The following is a 20,787-nucleotide window of genomic DNA, read 5'->3' as shown; positions in this document are numbered from 1 at the left end:
GTGATTTTTGTAGATGTTCCAAAGCTCCCACCTTTACCAAGAGAAGAGGATCTTGATAGTGATATAGAGGAGCCTCGCCCAAGTGCAAATATTCAAAACAATAACAACCAGAACAGCAAACACTCACAGACTGCTAAGCGCCGTCCCAGTGGCCCTCGTACACCGGATCCTTATGCTTCAGATGACACTAGCTCCATGCTCCCAGTTTTTGCTGCTATAGGAGCAGCTGTTCCCATTCTCTTTTGCCTCTGTAAACTGTGATGATTGTATTTTCTCCATATTTACCAAGGTTAAGTTCAATGTCTTCTTGATTTTCGAGAATCATGATTTGTATCCCAATACTCTCTTGACAAATTATTGGGAAAGATATTCATCAGTATTCAAATGGTAATGGTGAAAATTGATTTAATTTATACATGATTCAGTATTCTATGATATTCACAAAACCAGAATGGCCAAATGGATGACAGTATTAGAGAAATGGTGAGTATTTATGAGGTACTTTTAATCCTTAAGAGGTAAGGATTAAGTTGGTGCTTAGAAGTTTTCATTTATCAGAGAAAACATTAAGTACTAAGATTTGGATTACCTTGGTATGAGGATGATTTTTTTAATATATGCGATTCTGCAGCAGTGAGCAGTAGGTTGGGATACTGTGCCATTATTTTGCTAGTCTTTGTGGTGCTCACAGACATCTACTGGTACCAGGAGACTTGTGGGCCTCCCATATTTTTTCATAATAAGTGATAAGTTAACCAAAGATTGCTTTGTTCTTTAGAACAGAGGCTTCGGAGTCTTTCTTGGGATCCAAGTTGTGTGGTATGTACACATCTTAGCTATTATTCTGTGGTGTAATGAAGAATGTAATTTGTTTTCATCACTTCCTGAATGCATTTATTCTTAAAATGTTAAAGGAATGAATTGTATTTTGTCCTTAAACACCTAGGAAAATTGCATCCAGGTTAGGTGTTATCATTTATGCAACTCCTATTCCTTCACTTTGGTGTAGGGTCAAGGGTTGTAGGTGATGGAAGGTGGCACAAATGTATGGATGATATTTGCATGTACAGTAATTTTGTACAACTTAGTCATTCCATCTGTTCAGGTTTCCAGCTGAGAATGAAATAAGCTGTAAAAGTATTGCTGTATTATATTGCGTCCATTTCTTAAGATAAGTAATTTGCTGTGTGATGAGGAAACCTTGGATTATATGTAAATTCAGTAATTAGATGACTTTTTTTCAGATTGTTGTATGGTAATGATGTATTGTTTTTTACTGTGGCTTATCTGCATCTTTTGTGGATTTATAATCTTAAGTTTTGCTCAATTTACTTGCTTCCTCTATGCACATGGTTGATTTTCTAGGGGTGTGAATATATGACGAGGGGAGAGAGAGGGTTGTTAGATATTTGCATCTAAGTTTGATTTAACACAAAGGACATTGTAAAGAATTTAAGGAGTTACTGTATGAAGTACATCTGTGTGGCTTTCCCAAGTGCTTCTTGAACTGCTGATATCTTAAACTGATGATTTATAAATCTAGGTGTGTGGGTAGTGATGCATACAGCACAGGGAGTGATTGCTTGTTGAAGATGGCTGGAATTAAGGTTTTTGTAAATCTCACCTGTCTCACAAACAACTGATGGTCTATCATATTTTTATTTTTCCATCATCCAGTTCAGTGATCTGCATAACACAGCTGTTTTCATTATAGCTGCTCTGTGGCTGATCATTGAGCATCTGATTATAAGATGACACTAAAATTCCCCCCTTAGTTTTAAAGAAGAATCAGCACACTATTTTTGTAGTGTTTTTTATTTTTCTTTAGAGATATAAACATTTTACTTTTTTAAGATTTCTTAGTGTTATTCGTTAGTCATTGACATTTCATGTTATAAATATTTTTGGAATCTAAGTAATAATTGATTAGGACTGTGGAACCAACATTCATTACCATTAATGTGCCAATATTCTGTAATGGGATTAATCTTTATTTAGACATGACAGTCCCTTTACAAGCTAAAACATTTGAGTTTTGATATGATACAGTAATATCGTAGATATAAAGTGGTTTCTCTACTCAACCTTATCAGGATGACAGCACACACATATATGGCATTTATAATTTTGTGTTCATGCATAGCATGACAGACACTTAGGAACTGTTTTGTCCATTGTCATTGTCATCCGTCCGTCTGTCTTTGGGAGTCATACCCTGGTTATATGAAGAATTTGACTTGCTTTTTAAGGGTTATGTCATATGCATCAAATTTTTTGCTTTATACAGTCATCTTCCAGCATCTAAGGAACTGAACAGCATAAAACCCATATTTGTAATTTTGATTTTGCTCGAGTAATACCCCTTATAAAAGTTTAATCTGGGATTTAACCTTGTTCATTGAACTTAAAGAAAATTTCACCTTTGTCCCTGCAGCTTGGTACACATTTTTTGATATTTTCTAAACAATAATTTGAACTGTTCTTATTTCTTTCTCAATAGCAATTTTGCAATATGGGTAACACAAGTGTTGATGGAACACCCTAACTGCCTACCATCTGCAACTAAACTCAAACTACTGCATGGTTTACCTTTACCGCTTCATATGGTCTGGTCAGCCCATTGCCGGTATGCACCTCCCATATATCACTTTAATACAATTTATTTTATCCATTGCACACATTTTCTTCCTCTGAATGTTAAGGCCCAAATACCTTCACTCTGTCATTCCATCTCCTTTATGGTCTTTCCCAAAAGCAAAGATATATGAGAATCCTGCAATATAGATAGAAAGATTATTCAGTGTATTACCAGAAGAAATTAGAAACATACCTGGAATAGCTACAGAAATATTTGAAATAGAATGTGATATATGGTTGAAATCAGTCTTAGCTGAACCTGGGATTGACAGTTATTGAATGCGTATAGTGGCAGAGAGAAGCAGTATTATGTATCAAGCAAGACATGGGTTAGTGCTGTTTGCTTGCCCTTCCATTTGGTAAGAGTTTACTGTAGGTAGGTATTATCCCTTTCTCCCTCTTCCTCTGACACTCAGATTCTCTTAGTCTTTCTTCTTTGTTCATCATCTCTGTATGTCTGAATCACTTCAGCAAACTCTGGTCAGCTCTCTTAGTCAGACACCACTTACAACCACAGCTCTCCTGAAACTGTTGTTCCATAAAAAGTCAACCTGCCATTTGCCATACATTATCCTCAGGCATTTTGTGTCTAATATGTCCACCCTCTGTTCCTTGCTTTTTGCATTCAAGACTTAAGACTTACATCCGAAAACACCATATATATTAGGGTTTCAGTTGCCTGTGCTGTTTTAGCTAACATGAAAAAAAAAGCATACTCACCTTTGCCCATAGAGACAGTGATCTGCCTTGTCTTATGCTCTTTGATACTCCAAGGGCATTAAGCTTCTCTTCCACCCTATGACTCTTTCAGCCCCGTGGTTCCATATGCTGCTGTGTCCACTCCCAATTTTCCGGGGAGTTCCACTTTCTCCTTATCCTTGCCTTTTACTCTTATTTTCAGACCATCATATCTGACCCTTTTGTTGTACCTCATTACTTTGATTTGCTCACATTTACTCTAAACTTGCTTCATTTACACATGCTTCCAGACTCTGTTACCTGCTATTCAAGTGTTTTCTGAAGTTTGCCACCAGAGCCATGTTATCTATGAACAATAACTGTCTTACCTCCCATACCCTCTTAACCTCAGCCATTCTGTATACCCACTACATGTTCCAAGACCTTTGCACTTACCTTCCTCATTCCCCAACCATGAAAAGATTGAACAGCCATGACAACATCACACATCCTTGACACATCCACCATCACTAGGAACTCATCACCATCCTCCCTTCCAATTTGCACTCATGCCATGATCTCTTAGTAAGATTAAAGATGCCTTACTGCATTTACCAACTTTCCATTTATCTCATTTATTTGTAGCACCTTCCACAGGGCTTATGTATTAACCGTATTATATACTTTGCCACATACACTTCACAAGTTTTCAAAACAGACACATGGTCCATACATACACTTTCTACCTCTCCTGAAGTCTTACTGCTCCTCTCTCATCAGATAATCTGTGCTTGCCACCACCCTTTCAGTCACCAGTCTCCTATAAACTTTACCAGGTACACTCAACAGACGTATACCTCTGCAATTTGAACATTGATTTATGTTCCTCATACCTTTGCACAAAAGTACTATACCAGCATTCTTCCTGTCCTTCAGCATTTCATTGGTCCATACTAGTGTTGAATTAGGTGATTAAACATGGAATGGCACTGTCAATTGTTTTTTTTGAGAAACTCAGGTGCAGTCCCATCCACTCTTGCTGCCTTACCACACATCTATCTATCTATCTATCTATCTATCTTTCTAATGCCCGTTCCCTCTGGGAACTCCCATCAAGGGGTGGCCAGAGCAAAAATGTCTCCACTTTCCGTTGTTCCTTCATGTCTCCCTTGCATATACCATTCCATGCATTCTTGTACCAATTCTGTCTCTCCAATACTCTTCCACTCTATTTCCCCATGTCACTGGTGGTCTTCCTCTCACACCAGCCCCTTTAATTGCTCATTTTACACTTTCTTTGTAAACATCCTGTCCTGCATCCTTTCCACTTGAACAGACCAAAGTATTACGTGTCACCCACTCTGTCATTCCACATTTCATTCCCTTTGCATTCCCTGCCATAACACTTCTCTCATACACCCCCTCATTTCTCTTCATTCCATCAAGTCATACCGCATACTCCTCTTAACTCATTTCCACCGCCTGGATTCTTGCTCTCTGTGACTCATTACATGTCCATGTTTTGGGTGCATAGTCAGGTTGGGAGGACTGAGCTGTCCCTTAATTCTTACTGTTCCTCCATACTTACACCTCTACCCTTCATTATTCTGTTAAAGGACCCAGGGACTCTTCTGCTATGTACTGCTCTCTCTTTCTTGTCTCTCCTTCCATATCACCAAACTTACATAAGATACTTCTCAAATACTTTCACCTCTTCCAGTCTTTCTCTCCCCATACTTGTAACACAGTTCAGTACACTTTCTTCTTTCATTCTATAGGGTTTTGCAAAATATATACTTTCACACTGTTTCCTTTCAAACACCATTACTTTATTTCTGCTCACATTTATCTGTTATTTCCCCAACACACACACTTATTATAAAACACACTTGCAACTTTCCACAACTCCTCTTCACTCTTAGCAAAAAACACAGCATCATCCACAAACAGGCTTGTGATAAGCCACTGTACCTCACCACCACACTTTGTCTTTTGCATCCCCTTTCCCTAATATTCCTTTCACCTCTCTTATCACTGTAACCCTATATTTATTTTTTGTTTATTATACTTAGTCGCTGTCTCCCGCATTAGCGAGGTAGCACAAGGAAACAGACAAAGGAATGGCCCAACCCACCCACATACACACCTATATACATAAACGCCCACACACGCACATATACATACCTATACATTTCAATGTATACATACATATACATACACAGACATAAACATATATACACATGCACACATTCACACCTGCTGCCTTCATTCATTCCTGTCACCACCCTGCCACACTTTTCCACAGCCATTTTCACCAAAAAATCTGATCCGCACATCCCCTGCCTTTCCTAGATCCCCTTGCTCTGCACTTATCCTGCATTTAGTCTTTTCCTTCACTCTATCAATCAATGTCCTTGACACTTTTCTTGGTACATTTAACAGACTTATTCTTCTATAACTGCTACATACATCTTTAGCACCTATTCCTTTGAATAAAGGAACAGTAATAGTTTTCACCCAGTATTCAGGCACAACCTTCTGTTTTCATGCTAAGTTACATGTCATATGCATCCACTTTATCTTACTTTCTGCTCCATACTTTATTTTCTCAGCCCTAATCCCAACCATTCCAGGTACATTTCCTATCTTTAGACTCATTATTGTCCTTTGTACCTCCCATCTTGCTACAGGCCCTTGCACTTGTATCCTTTTCCTCCTATTTTCCATACCCATTCATATTTCAACTTCATCTTTTGCAAAGTTTTCACTGCCTACTCTCTTTTCACAATATCATTCTTCAGCTCTTACTCCACATACTTCCTTGTCCTAAACACATTACATCTATCTCCCTGTTATCTAATGTATTCAGCAATTATTCAAAATACATGCTTCATCTTTTCACTCCTCTACTTGATGCAACTTCTCACCTGCTTTCCTCATTGTCACCCATGCTTATCTTCTTGTTTTCTCACTATTCACTTACCAGAAAATTTTGTTTCTCAATAAAGAACATCAAATCTTTCTTTCCCCATCCCTCATCTGCCCTATTTTTTTTTAGCCCTCATTCCTTTCTCTTGACCTCCTGATGCTTTCTTTTGTACTCCTTCCAGTCACTCACACTTTTTCCCTTTAGATATTGTCCATACTTTTCCTCTTTGTTTCACTAGCAATTTAACCTCTTCATTCCAGTGATTGCTACCCTTCAGAGTCAGAACATCCAAGTTTCCCTCATCAAATACAACAGCAGTCTCTCCCATCTTTTCAGCATGGTTACACCCATATGCATTCAAACACCCATAGCCTGAGTCTTTGAAGACAGACCATTGCTGGACTCCTGTTCATGTTTTGGAATGTGATGATACGAGAGGGGAGGGTTTCTAGTCCTCTACTCCCGCTTGTTAGTAATTTTATATGACAGGTAGGAGATGCTTGAGTTATATTCTTACTTCCCAGACCCCTGTAACCCCTATGAAAAAAATGTTCTAATCTAGTACCGTTCCATGGTAAGGCATTGGCACGTTTGATGGATTAGAATCTGTAATTAGCCTCGAATTGCAAAAAAGTGTGCATGAATTACATTGTATAGGAGCTAGGCGATCCCACTTTCTTAAGATGTTTCCAGTTCCTTACCAGTTATTGTGTCATGGGCCCTCCATATACTGTAGTGCCCAACAGACAACTTTGTATCTCTTTTGCTGAAAGTACTGCCCATCCCACTCCTGTCAGTAACTGGTCTCTTGCCCTATTGCATAGTAGATATCAAAGGATCACCCCTTGCCTAAATTAGGTGAGTTAACTAATGGGAAGATAACTTCTACAGTGTATCAGTGTAGGTGCATTACAAAGTTGAAAGTGCCTAACTATATTTTTAAGCAAACTCTTCACCTGCCCTTGCCTTTATTTTTTTTTTTTTTTTTAGTTTATTTTTAGATGTCAAATTACCTTAGATGATTACATGTAAAATTTATTTCTGTATTGTGTCATGAGGGCAGTTTGAAAAATCTGTAAAAAGACAATGTTGTAATCATTAGCAAAGCTGTACTCCAGCAACTGTTGTACCATGGAAATGTCGTTCACTTAGCAATGTGAGGGACTTTGAGGATGACTGATATGGGGAACCAGGATGAATTGTTTTTAGAACTTGTTCTATAGAACTTACAGAATGGTTAGGGAAGCCTCGGGGTGAATGGCTGTCACAGTGGGATGCCAAAAAATTGATCATCCAAAAGGAAATACCTTACCCAGCAATTTAATGGTACTGTCCACACAGTTCTGTCTGACTTGGTTCACTTAAAGTCAGTTATATTTTAGACATTCCTGGCAATGGGCAAACTTGTGTAAGTGTGTAAAAATGTGGACAACTCATTTACTCGTTCATGGACACTTTGGCAAGAAAAGAAAGACAACTTGTTTGCAGGTGATAAGTTAAATGAAAAAGACAGACATGTAGTAAAGATTCAGTTAAGATGCTAAATCCAGACTGTCTCAGGCACAGAGACATTCCCATCCTACAAACAAACATAAGATACTGTTCCAAAATCAAATCAAAACAGCAACTGCTTCCCATATAGCAATGATTTTGACAGTGATTTCCTGAGCTGCCTATAGGTTTGTGCAGCATTTTGCAATGCTATAAGAGGTTTTAACATTTGGTTTTCCCTTGTTAGACAGTCTTAGATTCACAAGTGACTTCTGGGGGGGTTTACCCACTAAGGGTTCATCATTACACCAAACCAATCTTGCTCCCAGATTGTTCTTAGTTCACCAGGCACTAGAATGAGGTTTAGGAGTTTGTTGCATGTGCAAGGATAGGTGGTAAGTGGTGCTGTTGCTGAGGTGGAAGAGTTTAGGAAAGAATCATTGGATGTTTCTCTTCCCCTCACTAGTCTACAGATTAGACATGAAGCCTTAATCCTAATGCTTATGTTGGAGAAGACTCATATGAAATGAAAATAGCATGATCCCAAGCTGCCTAGTCAGTCTTTGGTCTGGTAAGAAATATATGAAGTTACACCAAACATATTTAGAGTGCAATTACTCAACAGAATTCCCTTCCATGGGGCTTAGATGCTGAAGACAAATCTAGAGTGAACCCTCCATGAAGCCACAGCAAGAACAGATCAGATAGAAGCTGTTTAGAGAGAGTTTACGTTAGCTCTAAGCAAGTTATGCCACTGTGTTTCCAACCAGCCCTTGGCCAGCAATAACATTGCGTAGTATGTGATTAAATTGGTCACACGGACAAAAAGTTTATATTCAGACTTCTGCTTTGTTAGAGGATTGATATTGTACAGTTGCATGTGTTTTTGTTTATTTCTTTATCAAGTATCTTATAGCTCCTCTCTTAGCTCACTTTTCTAATACCATGTAAACAGTTAAGGAAACCATTCACTCACACAAATGGTACAGTATGCATCACACGTAAACATTAAAGAAAACATTTACATACGCAAATGCTACAGTATTCATCAGCTATAGATGCTACAGTTGATCCACTATCTATCTATCTGTACATATCTTTGATGCCCATTCCATTTTTGAATTTTCTTATGGGTGTGGCCACAGCAATAAAGTCTCCATATCTAGTGAACTCCAATGCCACATTTTAGCCTTTAGTGCCTCACCCTTAACAGGCCACTGGCAGGGGACATGTCTATCGCAGTGTTTGCAGAGGCTCCAACCTAGTGTTCCTACTGACTGCTTCTACCTAATGCTCTTGGCTAGTATTCCTACCAACTACTTCCACCTAATGTTTCTACCTAATGCCCCTACATAATGTTCCTACCTACTAATTCTGTCTATTGCTTCTACCATTTTGCCAAAATGTGAGGCTAACTCATAGCGCACACCTCAAGAAAATCTAGAGTTACAAAGTATGAGCTGTGTGGGTCAAGTGTTGTCAAGTGTTATGTATGACAAGGAGATTTTGTATGTTTGGGGACAGGATGCCAGTAGTCCACGTGTGGGTGAGGCAGAAAGAAAAAGCAGCTACCTGGGTCAGAGGAGTGCAACTCGACAACGACTGAAGTGCTGGCTCACTGCACAGGTGTCACTAACCCTCCCAGTACCCAGGTAGGTAGTACTGGCAATATACCTCCTTGGTTGTTGGCTGCCTACCAGCTCCTACCTCATAAGCTCATTAAAATGAAACAAAGCCTTTATAGTTAATTATAAACAAAGATTATATAAGAGGATGTTGAAGGTGGAGAATGCAGAAAGAGACTGGCTGGTAGATAAGGTATCCATGTACTTGTTAAATTTAATCAGTCGTATTCTGCAAAATGTACAGGCTCTAGAAATATTTTTCATGTTCAAGCATCATTATATTGTTTGCTCCATATGTGAGTCACTCAATTTCAAATGACGAATTTATTATAAATTCATTATGCAATATGTGTTTATGAGAACTTAAGGATGTACTTAAGAATTATTGAAGGATAAAGTTTGTGTCATTCCTAGTTATTGCATTAAGTCAAAGTGAGGAAAAGGAAGAGTTATAGGTAGTGAACTGGGGTGCACCCTTCTAGGTAATGAGCTAAGCTCCCATGCATGTGAGTAGTGCCCAAACAGTCATGTTTTTGGACAGGGGCTGCAATTTGTGGATAGTTATAAAAATTCTTATAACTTTCATTGTTTTTTGAGGTAAAGTTTGAGCAAAATATTGGCAGGTTTGATTTTATTTTTATCCATATTTTGGAACATTAAATATCTTTGTATACGAATATCCTTTTTGATATAACTTTTTGCTGCATGACTCTTATAATTCAGTTAATGGTATTTTCATGTGAAATAGGCATAAAGAGGCAAATTGGAATATGAAAACTATGAGCAAAAGTTTGGTTGTAACTAAGCAGAATCGTTTTTGTGTGAAGCATTTGTTTTAAAGTCTTTGCTCTTGGACCTTTACAAACAAGGTCAGAACTTATAATGATAGTGATTACCTATGTTGTGAGTCAGCACTATGGGAGGGACAAGATTACAGGATTTGTGGCCAAAGTTGTGACCCTATCTCAAGGGTAAAAGGAAACTCAGGACAAAGGAAGGTGTTTTTTTGAGAAAACATTTGACAAAGATTGTTGAAAACAAATCGTATTTTAAAGGTGCAGTATTATTAATGTACGTTTATTGGTATTACTTGTTTGCCTTCATCCAATCCCAGCACCACCCTGCCCCACAGGAAACAGCATCGCCACCCCTTGTCATCAAGGTAGCGCCATGAAAACAGACAAAAAAAGTCACATTTGCTCACACTCGTTCTCTAGCTGTCATGTGTTATGCACCAAAACCAAAGCTCCCTATCCACATCCAGGCCCCACATCCATGGTTTGCCCCAAATGTTTCACATGCCCTGGTTTAGTCCATTGATGGCATGTTGACCCCAGTATACTGCAACGCTCCAATTCATTCTATTCCATGCATGCCTTTCACCCTCTTGCATGTTCAAGCCGTAAACGCTCAAAATCTTTTTCATTCCATCCTTCCATCTCTAATTGGTCTCCCTCCTCTCCTTTTTCCCTCCACCTCTGACACATATATCCTCTTTTTCAACCTTTCCTAACTCATTTTTTCCCTTATATCCAAACCATTTCAACACACCCTCTTGCTTTCTCAACCACATTTTTTTTTTTTTTTTTTTTATTTCTACACCTCTCTTACCCTTTCATTACTCACTTGATCAAACCACCTTTTACCCCTTATTATCCTCAGGCATTTCCAACTCATGCTCCCTCCACCGCTCAACTCTATCTATAGCCCATACTTTGCAACCTTATAATATTGTTGGAACTACTATTCCTCCAAACATACCCATTTTTGCACTCCCAGTTAAGGTTCTCTCTTTCCTCACATTCTTCATCACTCCCAGAACTTTTGCCCCTCCCCACCGTATGACACTTCTACTTCCATGATTCCATTCATTGCCAAGTCCACTATCCTGGATATGTAAAACATTTCACTTCCTATTTTTCTCTATTCAGATATACATCCTAACTAACTTGTCCCTCAACCCTGCTGAGCCTGATAAGCTTACTTTTATTTGCACATATTCTCTCCTTTCACACACTTTTCTTCTTCTTTTTATTATTATTATTATTATTATTATTATTATTATTATTATTATTATTATTATAATTATTATTATTTTTTTTTCATACTATTTGCCATTTCCCGCATTAGTGAGGTAGCGTTAAGAACAGAGAACTGGGCCTTAGAGGGAATATCCTCTCCTGACCCCCTTCTCTGTTCCTTTTATTATTTTTTTTTTGCTTTGTCGCTATCTCCCGCGTTTGCGAGGTAGCGCAAGGAAACAGACGAAAGAAATGGCCCAACCCACCTCATACACATGTATATACATACGTCCACACACACGCAAATATACATACCTACACAGCTTTCCATGGTTTACCCCAGACGCTTCACATGCCTTGATTCAATCCACTGACAGCACGTCAACCCCGGTATACCACATCGCTCCAATTCACTCTATTCCTTGCCCTCCTTTCACCCTCCTGCATGTTCAGGCCCCGATCACACAAAATCTTTTTCACTCCATCTTTCCACCTCCAATTTGGTCTCCCTCTTCTCCTCGTTCCCTCCACCTCCGACACATATATCCTCTTGGTCAATCTTTCCTCACTCATTCTCTCCATGTGCCCAAACCATTTCAAAACACCCTCTTCTGCTCTCTCAACCACGCTCTTTTTATTTCCACACATCTCTCTTACCCTTACGTTACTTACTCGATCAAACCACCTCACACCACACATTGTCCTCAAACATCTCATTTCCAGCACATCCATCCTCCTGCGCACAACTCTATCCATAGTCCACGCCTCGCAACCATACAACATTGTTGGAACCACTATTCCTTCAAACATACCCATTTTTGCTTTCCGAGATAATGTTCTCGACTTCCACACATTCTTCAAGGCTCCCAGAATTTTCGCCCCCTCCTCCACCCTATGATCCACTTCCGCTTCCATGGTTCCATCCGCTGCCAGATCCACTCCCAGATATCTAAAACACTTCACTTCCTCCGGTTTTTCTCCATTCAAACTCACCTCCCAATTGACTTGACCCTCAACCCTACTGTACCTAATAACCTTGCTCTTATTCACATTTACTCTTAACTTTCTTCTTTCACACACTTTACCAAACTCAGTCACCAGCTTCTGCAGTTTCTCACATGAATCAGCCACCAGCGCTGTATCATCAGCGAACAACAACTGACTCACTTCCCAAGCTCTCTCATCCCCAACAGACTTCATACTTGCCCCTCTTTCCAAAACTCTTGCATTTACCTCCCTAACAACCCCATCCATAAACAAATTAAACAACCATGGAGACATCACACACCCCTGCCGCAAACCTACATTCACTGAGAACCAATCACTTTCCTCTCTTCCTACACGTACACATGCCTTACATCCTCGATAAAAAATTTTCACTGCTTCTAACAACTTGCCTCCCACACCATATATTCTTAATACTTTCCACAGAGCATCTCTATCAACTCATATCATATGCCTTCTCCAGATCCATAAATGCTACATACAAATCCATTTGCTTTTCTAAGTATTTCTCACGTACATTTTTCAAAGCAAACACCTGATCCACACATCCTCTACCACTTCTGAAACCACACTGCTCTTCCCCAATCTGATGCTCTGTACATGCCTTCACCCTCTCAATCAATACCCTCCCATATAATTTGCCAGGAATACTCAACAAACTTATACCTCTGTAATTTGAGCACTCACTCTTATCCCCTTTGCCTTTGTACAACGGCACTATGCACGCATTCCGCCAATCCTCAGGCACCTCACCATGAGTCATACATACATTAAATAACCTTACCAACCAGTCAACAATACAGTCACCCCCTTTTTTAATAAATTCCACTGCAATACCATCCAAACCTGCTGCCTTGCTGGCTTTCATCATCCGCAAAGCTTTTACTACCTTTTCTCTGTTTACCAAATCATTTTCCCTAACCCTCTCACTTTGCACACCACCTCGACCAAAACACCCTATATCTGCCACTCTATCATCAAACACATTCAACAAACCTTCAAAATACTCACTCCATCTCCTTCTCACATCACCACTACTTGTTATCACCTCCCCATTTGCGCCCTTCACTGAAGTTCCCATTTGCTCCCTTGTCTTACGCACTTTATTTACCTCCTTCCAGAACATCTTTTTATTCTCCCTAAAATTTAATGATACTCTCTCACCCCAACTCTCATTTGCCCTTTTTTTCACCTCTTGCACCTTTCTCTTGACCTCCTGTCTCTTTCTTTTATACGTCTCCCACTCAATTGCATTTTTTCCCTGCAAAAATCGTCCAAATGCCTCTCTCTTCTCTTTCACTAATACTCTTACTTCTTCATCCCACCACTCACTACTCTTTCTAATCAACCCACCTCCCACTCTTCTCATGCCACAAGCATCTTTTGTGCAATCCATCACTGCTTCCCTAAATACATCCCATTCCTCCCCCACTCCCCTTACTTCCATTGTTCTCACCTTTTTCCATTCTGTACTCAGTCTCTCCTGGTACTTCCTCACACAAGTCTCCTTCCCAAGCTCACTTACTCTCACCACCCTCTTCACCCCAACATTCACTCTTCTTTTCTGAAAACCCATACAAATCTTCACCTTAGCCTCCACAAGATAATGATCAGACATCCCTCCAGTTGCACCTTTTATTATTTATATTATTTTATTCTTTATTATCATTATTATTGTTATTATTATTATTATTATTACTATTATACATATTTTTTTTATTATACTTTGTTGCTGTTTCCTGGATTAGTGAGGTAGCGCAAGGAAACAGACAAAAGAAATGGCCCAATCCACCCACATACACATGTATATACATACACGCCCACACACACACATATACATACCTATACACCTATACATTTCAACGTATACATACATATACTTACACAGACATGTACATATATACGTATGTACATATTCATACTTGCTGCCTTCATCCATTCCCATTGCCACCCCGCCACACATGAAATGGCACCCCCGCGCATGCACGAGGTAGCGCTAGGAAAAGACAACAAAGGCCACATTCGTTCAGTCTCTAGCTGTCATGTTTAATGCACCTAAACCACAGCAATATTCTCCATGGTTTACCCCAGATGCTTCATATGCCCTGGTTCAATCCATTGACAGCTTGTCGAACCTGGTATACCTCATCGTTCCAATTCACTCAATTCCTTGCATGTCTTTCACCCTCCTGTATGTTCAGGCTCCAATCACTCAAAATTTTTTTCTCTCCATCCTTCCACCTCAAGTTTGGTCTCCTACTTCTCCTTGTTCCCTCCACCTGTGACACATGTATCCTCTTTGTCAATCTTTCCACACTCATTCTCTCCATGTGACCAAACCAGTTCAATGCACCTTCTTCTTTGTCAACCACACTTTTTATTACCTCACATCTCTCTTACCCTTTCATTACTTACTCGATCAAACCACTTCACACCACATATTGTCCTCAAGCATCTCATTTCCAACGCATCCACCCTCCTCCGCACAACCCTATCTGTAGCCCATGCCTCACAACCATATGACATTGTTAGAACCACTGTTCCTTCAAACATACCCATTTTTGCTTTCCAAGATAACTTTCTCGCCTTCCACACATTCTTCAACGCTCCCAGAACCTTCACCCCCTCCCCCACCCTGTGACTCACTTCCACTTCCATGGTTCCATCCGCTGCTAGATCCATTCCCAAATATCTAAAACACCTCACTTCCTTCAGTTTTTCTCCATCCAAAATTGCCTCCCAATTGACTTGTCCCTTTATTATTGTTATTACTATAATGATAACCCAGGACCCCTTCTCTAGCTGCTTCAAAGCTCTGGCACAATTATTAGCATGGAATATGGATACCTTTGGAGTAAGAAGTTCTTAGATAAGATTGTATTTTGATGGTTAACCTTACTGAAGGTGACATTTCACTTGAGGTATAACCACAAGCAAGCAGAGTTTGGTAACACTGTAATGGTAGGAAACAATTGTTTACAATTAGTTCATTACTTATGAATGTTTTGCAATTCTTTTCCTTTTTCTTCATCATCAACAATAAGGCCTCATGGAGTAATCAGGAAAGAAAAATATGTCTTTCAACCAAAGCTAAGGAATATAGGAAAGAATAAAGAGTAAATTGACCTGGGGGTTTTCAGCCAAAAGGTCAAATGCTTGTCATCTTATGCATTACTGAAAATATAAAGTGATTTCTCAGAAAAGACAGCTTTCATACTAGTATGGAGGTGAGGGAGCAAGGAATCTGTTCTCATAGATGAAACCAGTTTAATGTACTAATGTATTCTGTGCACCAATATTTGATAATCTAAGCTATGAATGTGCAGAATTTTGAATTGCGAAGGTGCTACAATGCACATAATATCAGTTGGAAAAAACTTGTCTGGTACTAAGTCCACTTCCATGAGTATATTTGAATACATGAATGTTCTTATCTTAATCATTATACATGTTATGTTGATTGGAATAGAAAAGCACTTGAAGAAACCTGTTAGTTACATATGTCAATCATCAAAACACATAAGATGTTCCTCAGATAGTTTTGATGTTTACAGTCTATGCAAGAATTGAAGAAAAATATGCATCTTAATTGGATAGACTTATCTTGGGAATAAATGGACACATTTGCATATATTTTGCCAGGTACTTTATTGTTTGTTTTATGCAGTTTTTCTTTTGTGCATTGTCTTTATGGAAACATTGTAGTTAGGCTGTTGTAGAGTAGGAGTACCATGGAAAAGTTTTTCATAACTTTTTACTTTTTTCACTACTTACATTGAAATTTTCAGTTCAGGTTATATTTTCCATTATGGAATTACTTCTGTCAGCATTTTATTAATTCACCTCTTTACCTTTTTGCAAACTCTGGCTTGATAAAAAGAAAATATGGTTGTGTTTAAGAAATCAAATTCTTTCATTCTTACATTTTCTTCTTTGTCTTTGCTTACATTCTTTAGAATAGCCCTTGCTTCACTTCCTCATGAAATTGTTGGGATAACTGTTCCTTCAAAATTATAATTATTGTGATTATTATTATCATTATTATTATTATTTTTTTCTCATGATAATACTTTGATGCTGTCTCCCGCGTTTTTTTCTAGGTGTGATATATTCTCTATATACCTAAATATTCGAAAGGATCACAAGTTTTTACTATTTATTTCTTTTATTTTATTTTTTTTTTCCTTGACATAAGCTCACACATTGAGTGTGTGCATTGCATGTAAAGGTTTGCCAAGACTAAGCTTGATGTGGGCTCTTGTTCATGACAGCCCATTCTCGGGTGTGCCAATACTGGCAGATGTTGGGTGTGTGCTTGGGATGCCAATACTAACCCAGGGCACCCATTGTGTGACTGTAGTGCAGTGGGTTCTTAGGTGGATGTTTGTGTTGTGTCATATGTGATGAACTGCTTCATCCCAAGTCTGTTCAATTCATGACACATCCTGTATATATCATTTACATATTTTGTACATAGATATTTTCTATATTTTTATGCATTGTTCATATATTTACATATCATTTACACAGACAGAAAATTTTTTGCATTAGTAAGTGAAAAAATAACTTTATTTTCAAGAAAAATGTAAGCAATGAAACAAGAGATTGTTTCTTTCACTATAAAAGTGACTACATTAGTTGCTACTTAAATCTAGCGCCCCATCTTGATGATGGTTTCCAGGTGACTGATGTGTGGTATTTTTCCATTAGTTGTTAGTTTGCTTGTGACATTTATGGATAAGATGTAGAATCAACTTATGCTGAAAATTCAAATGAGGGCACGAGAGTTAAGTGGCTTGGCTCTCCATGCTATATCCAGCCACAGATGTTCCTTGGTACAGTGAAAGGATTAATCCTTATGTGGCTGTATTGGTTGCGATGTTCAGTTGCATGTGCACATTATGAAAAGAATATTTTTTTCCCCCTGTGTGAACACACTGGCAGGCAAAGTTTAGAGAAAGTGCTTAGATGGTTAATAATTACTTATTGTTTGTTTAGTTTTCTGCTGAGCCAGGAGCAGATAGGGTTGTAGTTGACATATCTGATGTCTTTCATTAGGAAAAGAAAGTTTTTTTTTTTTCCTTATCTTGAACTTCATTTCACACTATTATTTCATGCATAGGCATAGCATGAGTGTTGAACAACATAAATGTATTTAGACATATTATAATACTCACACTAGTAATGAGTGTAATGAGGGAAAGTCACTGGAGTATGTAAGGAGGGTATTGAGGTGTTTTCTTTCTCATGAACATATTTTTATGCTCTTATTTCCTACACAAGCACAGCATTGGTGGTGAGTAACATGCATATATTTAGAAATTTTCAAGTACTCACACTGACTATGAGTATACTACAACTGTAAGGAGATGGTCCTTAAATAGCTTCAGAATATTGATATTTTTTTTTTTTATTGCATGCTGAGATATAATGGGCAAAATATTTTACTTTATGGCAATGTACATTACTAATTTGATGCTAAAAATTTTGTTTTTACTTGACAAGAGGACAGTAAGGGAGTTAAGTGTTATGAGAAGTATACTTGATTAATGAAAGATGACCATAAAGAGAGAAGGGATGTGGAAAGAATGACTGAAAGTGTGTTTCATCAATAAAAAGAAAAAGGGATGGGTAAAAGTAAGTGTGGGTAAAAGACAGAGGGAGTATTTGTGTGAGGGGTGTGGCAATGGAGAAGTGTGCATAGGTGAGCAGAGTCTGGTGTTATAAGTTGTGCATGAACTGCCATTCTCTATAACAGTAAATTATATATGGATAAATGAAAGAAATTGAGCCATTTGAGTGGAGCAGAAACTTTTTAGCGTGAACTTAAAGTACTTCAGAAACTGCCCAAAGTAATTCACTGTTTAGGTTATATGGATTACAAAACTTGAATGTCAAGGTAATTGTTGGGTAGAGTATGATATTTACTAAATCAGACTGAAAAGGTTTTTGTGGACTAAGATATGAAAGCTAAAGTACCAGTTTTATTGAATTGCAGCAGAAAAACAAATATACCTCAGGGAATGTAAGTTACCATGAGATATTCATAAGGGTATGCAAGTAAGCATATGTATATAATGTTTACTAACAGATTCTGGCATTGCCGAAAGCCAACTGCTTGTGGTTTTGCCCTGTGTGAAAAGTCACCTATGGTAAGGTTGTATCATCAGATTATTATTTTGTTGAACTTTTATCTTCAGAAAAGTTCACTCTTTCCTGCTACTGGTTATAGTGTGGCCTTGAAGCTGTAGGAACCCCTCGAAAAGGGATCATAGCGGTTATATTATATCATAAATAGTTTTATTTTTCATACTCTATTGCCATTTTTTTATGTTATTGACTTAGTGCCAGGAAAAGGCAAAGAGGGGCTACATCTGCTCACATCCATTCTCTAGCTGTCTTGTGTAATGCACCAAAACCACAGCTCCCTATTCACAGCAAGGCCCCACAGATCTTTCTATGGTTTACCCTGGACACTTGACTTTTCCTGGTTCAATCCACTAACAACACATCGACCCAAGTATACCACATCATTTCAACCCACTCTATTCTGTGTATGGCCTTCACCCTCCTGAATGTTCTGGCCCTGATTGCTCAAAATGTATTTCACTCCATTCTTCCATCTCCAATTTGAGCTCCCTCTTCTTGTTTCCTCCACTTCTGATATATGAAGGAAAAGTTTTCTAGTGCTATGTACATCAATATAAGAAGTAGTTGGTAGGCAGCCAACGACCAGGGAGGTTTATTACCAGTACTATTCACGTGGGTATCAGAAGGGGTTAGTGACACCTGTGTAGTGAGCCAGCACTTTAATGGTTGTCAAGTTGCACTTTTCTGACCCAGGTAGATGTGTTTTCTTTGCCTCACTTACATGTGGACTAAAGGCATTCTGTCCACAAACATACTGTCTCTCCTTGTCATATGTAACACTTGGCAACACATAACTTATGAAGCTCATTTTTCATAACTTTAGATTTTCCTATAGTGAGCACTATGTGCTAGCCCTCCCATTTGGCAAAATGGTAGTAGGTAGGAACAATTAGGCATGATTATTAGGTAGAAATATTAGTTAGAAGCAGTAGGTAGGAGCATTAGGTAGAAGTAGTCATTAGGAACATTAGGTAGAAGTAGTCATTAGGAACATTAGGTAGAAGTAGTCATTAGGAACATTAGGTGGTAGCCTCTGCAAACACTGCACTAGACTTGCCCTTTGCAAATGGCCTGTTAAGGGTGAGGCTTTAAAAGCTAAGAAGTGGCACTGGAATTCTTTAGTTATGGAGACTCTGTTGCCATGGCCACCCTTTTGAGGGAGTTCCAATTGGAACAGGCATTAGAGATATAGATAGGTAGACAGATATCATCTTTGTCAACCTTTCCTCACTCATTCTTTCCATATGTCCTAACCATTTTAGCACACCTGCTCTCTTAACCACACTCTTTTTATCACCACACATCTTTCTTACCCTTTCATTACTCACTTGATAAAACCCCCCCCCACACATATTATCCTCAGAATTTCATTTCCAACACATTAATCCTCCTTCACATAGCCTTATCTATAGCCTGTACTTCACATCCATATAATATTGTTGGGACTACTATTCCTTCGAACATACCCTCCCCCCGATAAGGTTCTCTCTCTTTACCTATTCTTCAGTGCTCCCAGAACATTCAATCCCCCCCCCCCCCCCCCCCTCCTTCACACATCCCCATTTTTACCATACCCAGACAAGAGTCTCTCTTTCCAGACATTTTTCAGTGCTCCAGAACCTACCCTGCTATTACTCACTTCCTTTTTCATGGTTCCATTCACTATCTTGTCCACTGCCAGATATTTGAAACACTTCATTTCCTCCAATTTTTCTCCATTCAAACTCACACCCCAGTTAACCTGTTCCTCAACCTAACTGAACCTAATAACTTTGCTTTTATTCACATTCACTCCCAACTTTCCCCTTTCACACACACCTCCAAACTCAGTCACCAACTTCTTGAATCTACCACCAGTGCAGTATCATCCAAAAACAACAGTGGATTCACTTTCCAGGTCCTCTCCTCCCCACAGACTGCATATTCTGTTGGGATAAAGAAGTAAAGTTGCTAGTGAAACAGAAAGGAGAAGCATTTGGGTGGTACTTCCAGGGAAAGAGTGCAAATGATTTGGGGAAGAAGGCAAATGAGAGTTGGGGTGAGTGTGTATCATGAAATTTGAGGGAGAATAAAAAGGTGTGTGAAAGGAGGTTGATAATGAATGGAAAACAAGAGAACAAATAGAAATATAGGTAAAGGAGGCAAAAGGGGAAGTGGCAACAGGTGATGATGAAGTGAGGAAGAGATGGAGTAAGTATTTGGAAGCACTGTTGAATATGTCAAATGACAGGGTGGCAGATGTAGGGTATAT

The 20,787-nt window shown here is 38.7% G+C and overlaps 1 protein-coding gene across 1 annotated transcript in view; it reads left to right on the top strand.

Moving 5' to 3' along the window:
- Positions 1-10,446, top strand: part of LOC139756521 (malectin-A) — a 59,301-nt gene extending 48,855 nt beyond the window's left edge. The window contains exon 6 of the mRNA XM_071675993.1: positions 14-10,446. Within this exon, the coding sequence (XP_071532094.1) occupies positions 14-261 (248 nt within the window). The 3' untranslated portion in view covers positions 262-10,446. The remainder of the gene's footprint in view (positions 1-13) is intronic.
- Positions 10,447-20,787: the final 10,341 nt, after the last annotated feature.

This window comes from Panulirus ornatus, chromosome 22 (assembly GCF_036320965.1).
Source record: "Panulirus ornatus isolate Po-2019 chromosome 22, ASM3632096v1, whole genome shotgun sequence".
Classification (NCBI taxonomy): Eukaryota; Metazoa; Arthropoda; class Malacostraca; order Decapoda; family Palinuridae; genus Panulirus; species Panulirus ornatus.
This window is presented reverse-complemented; position numbering and strand designations above follow the sequence as displayed.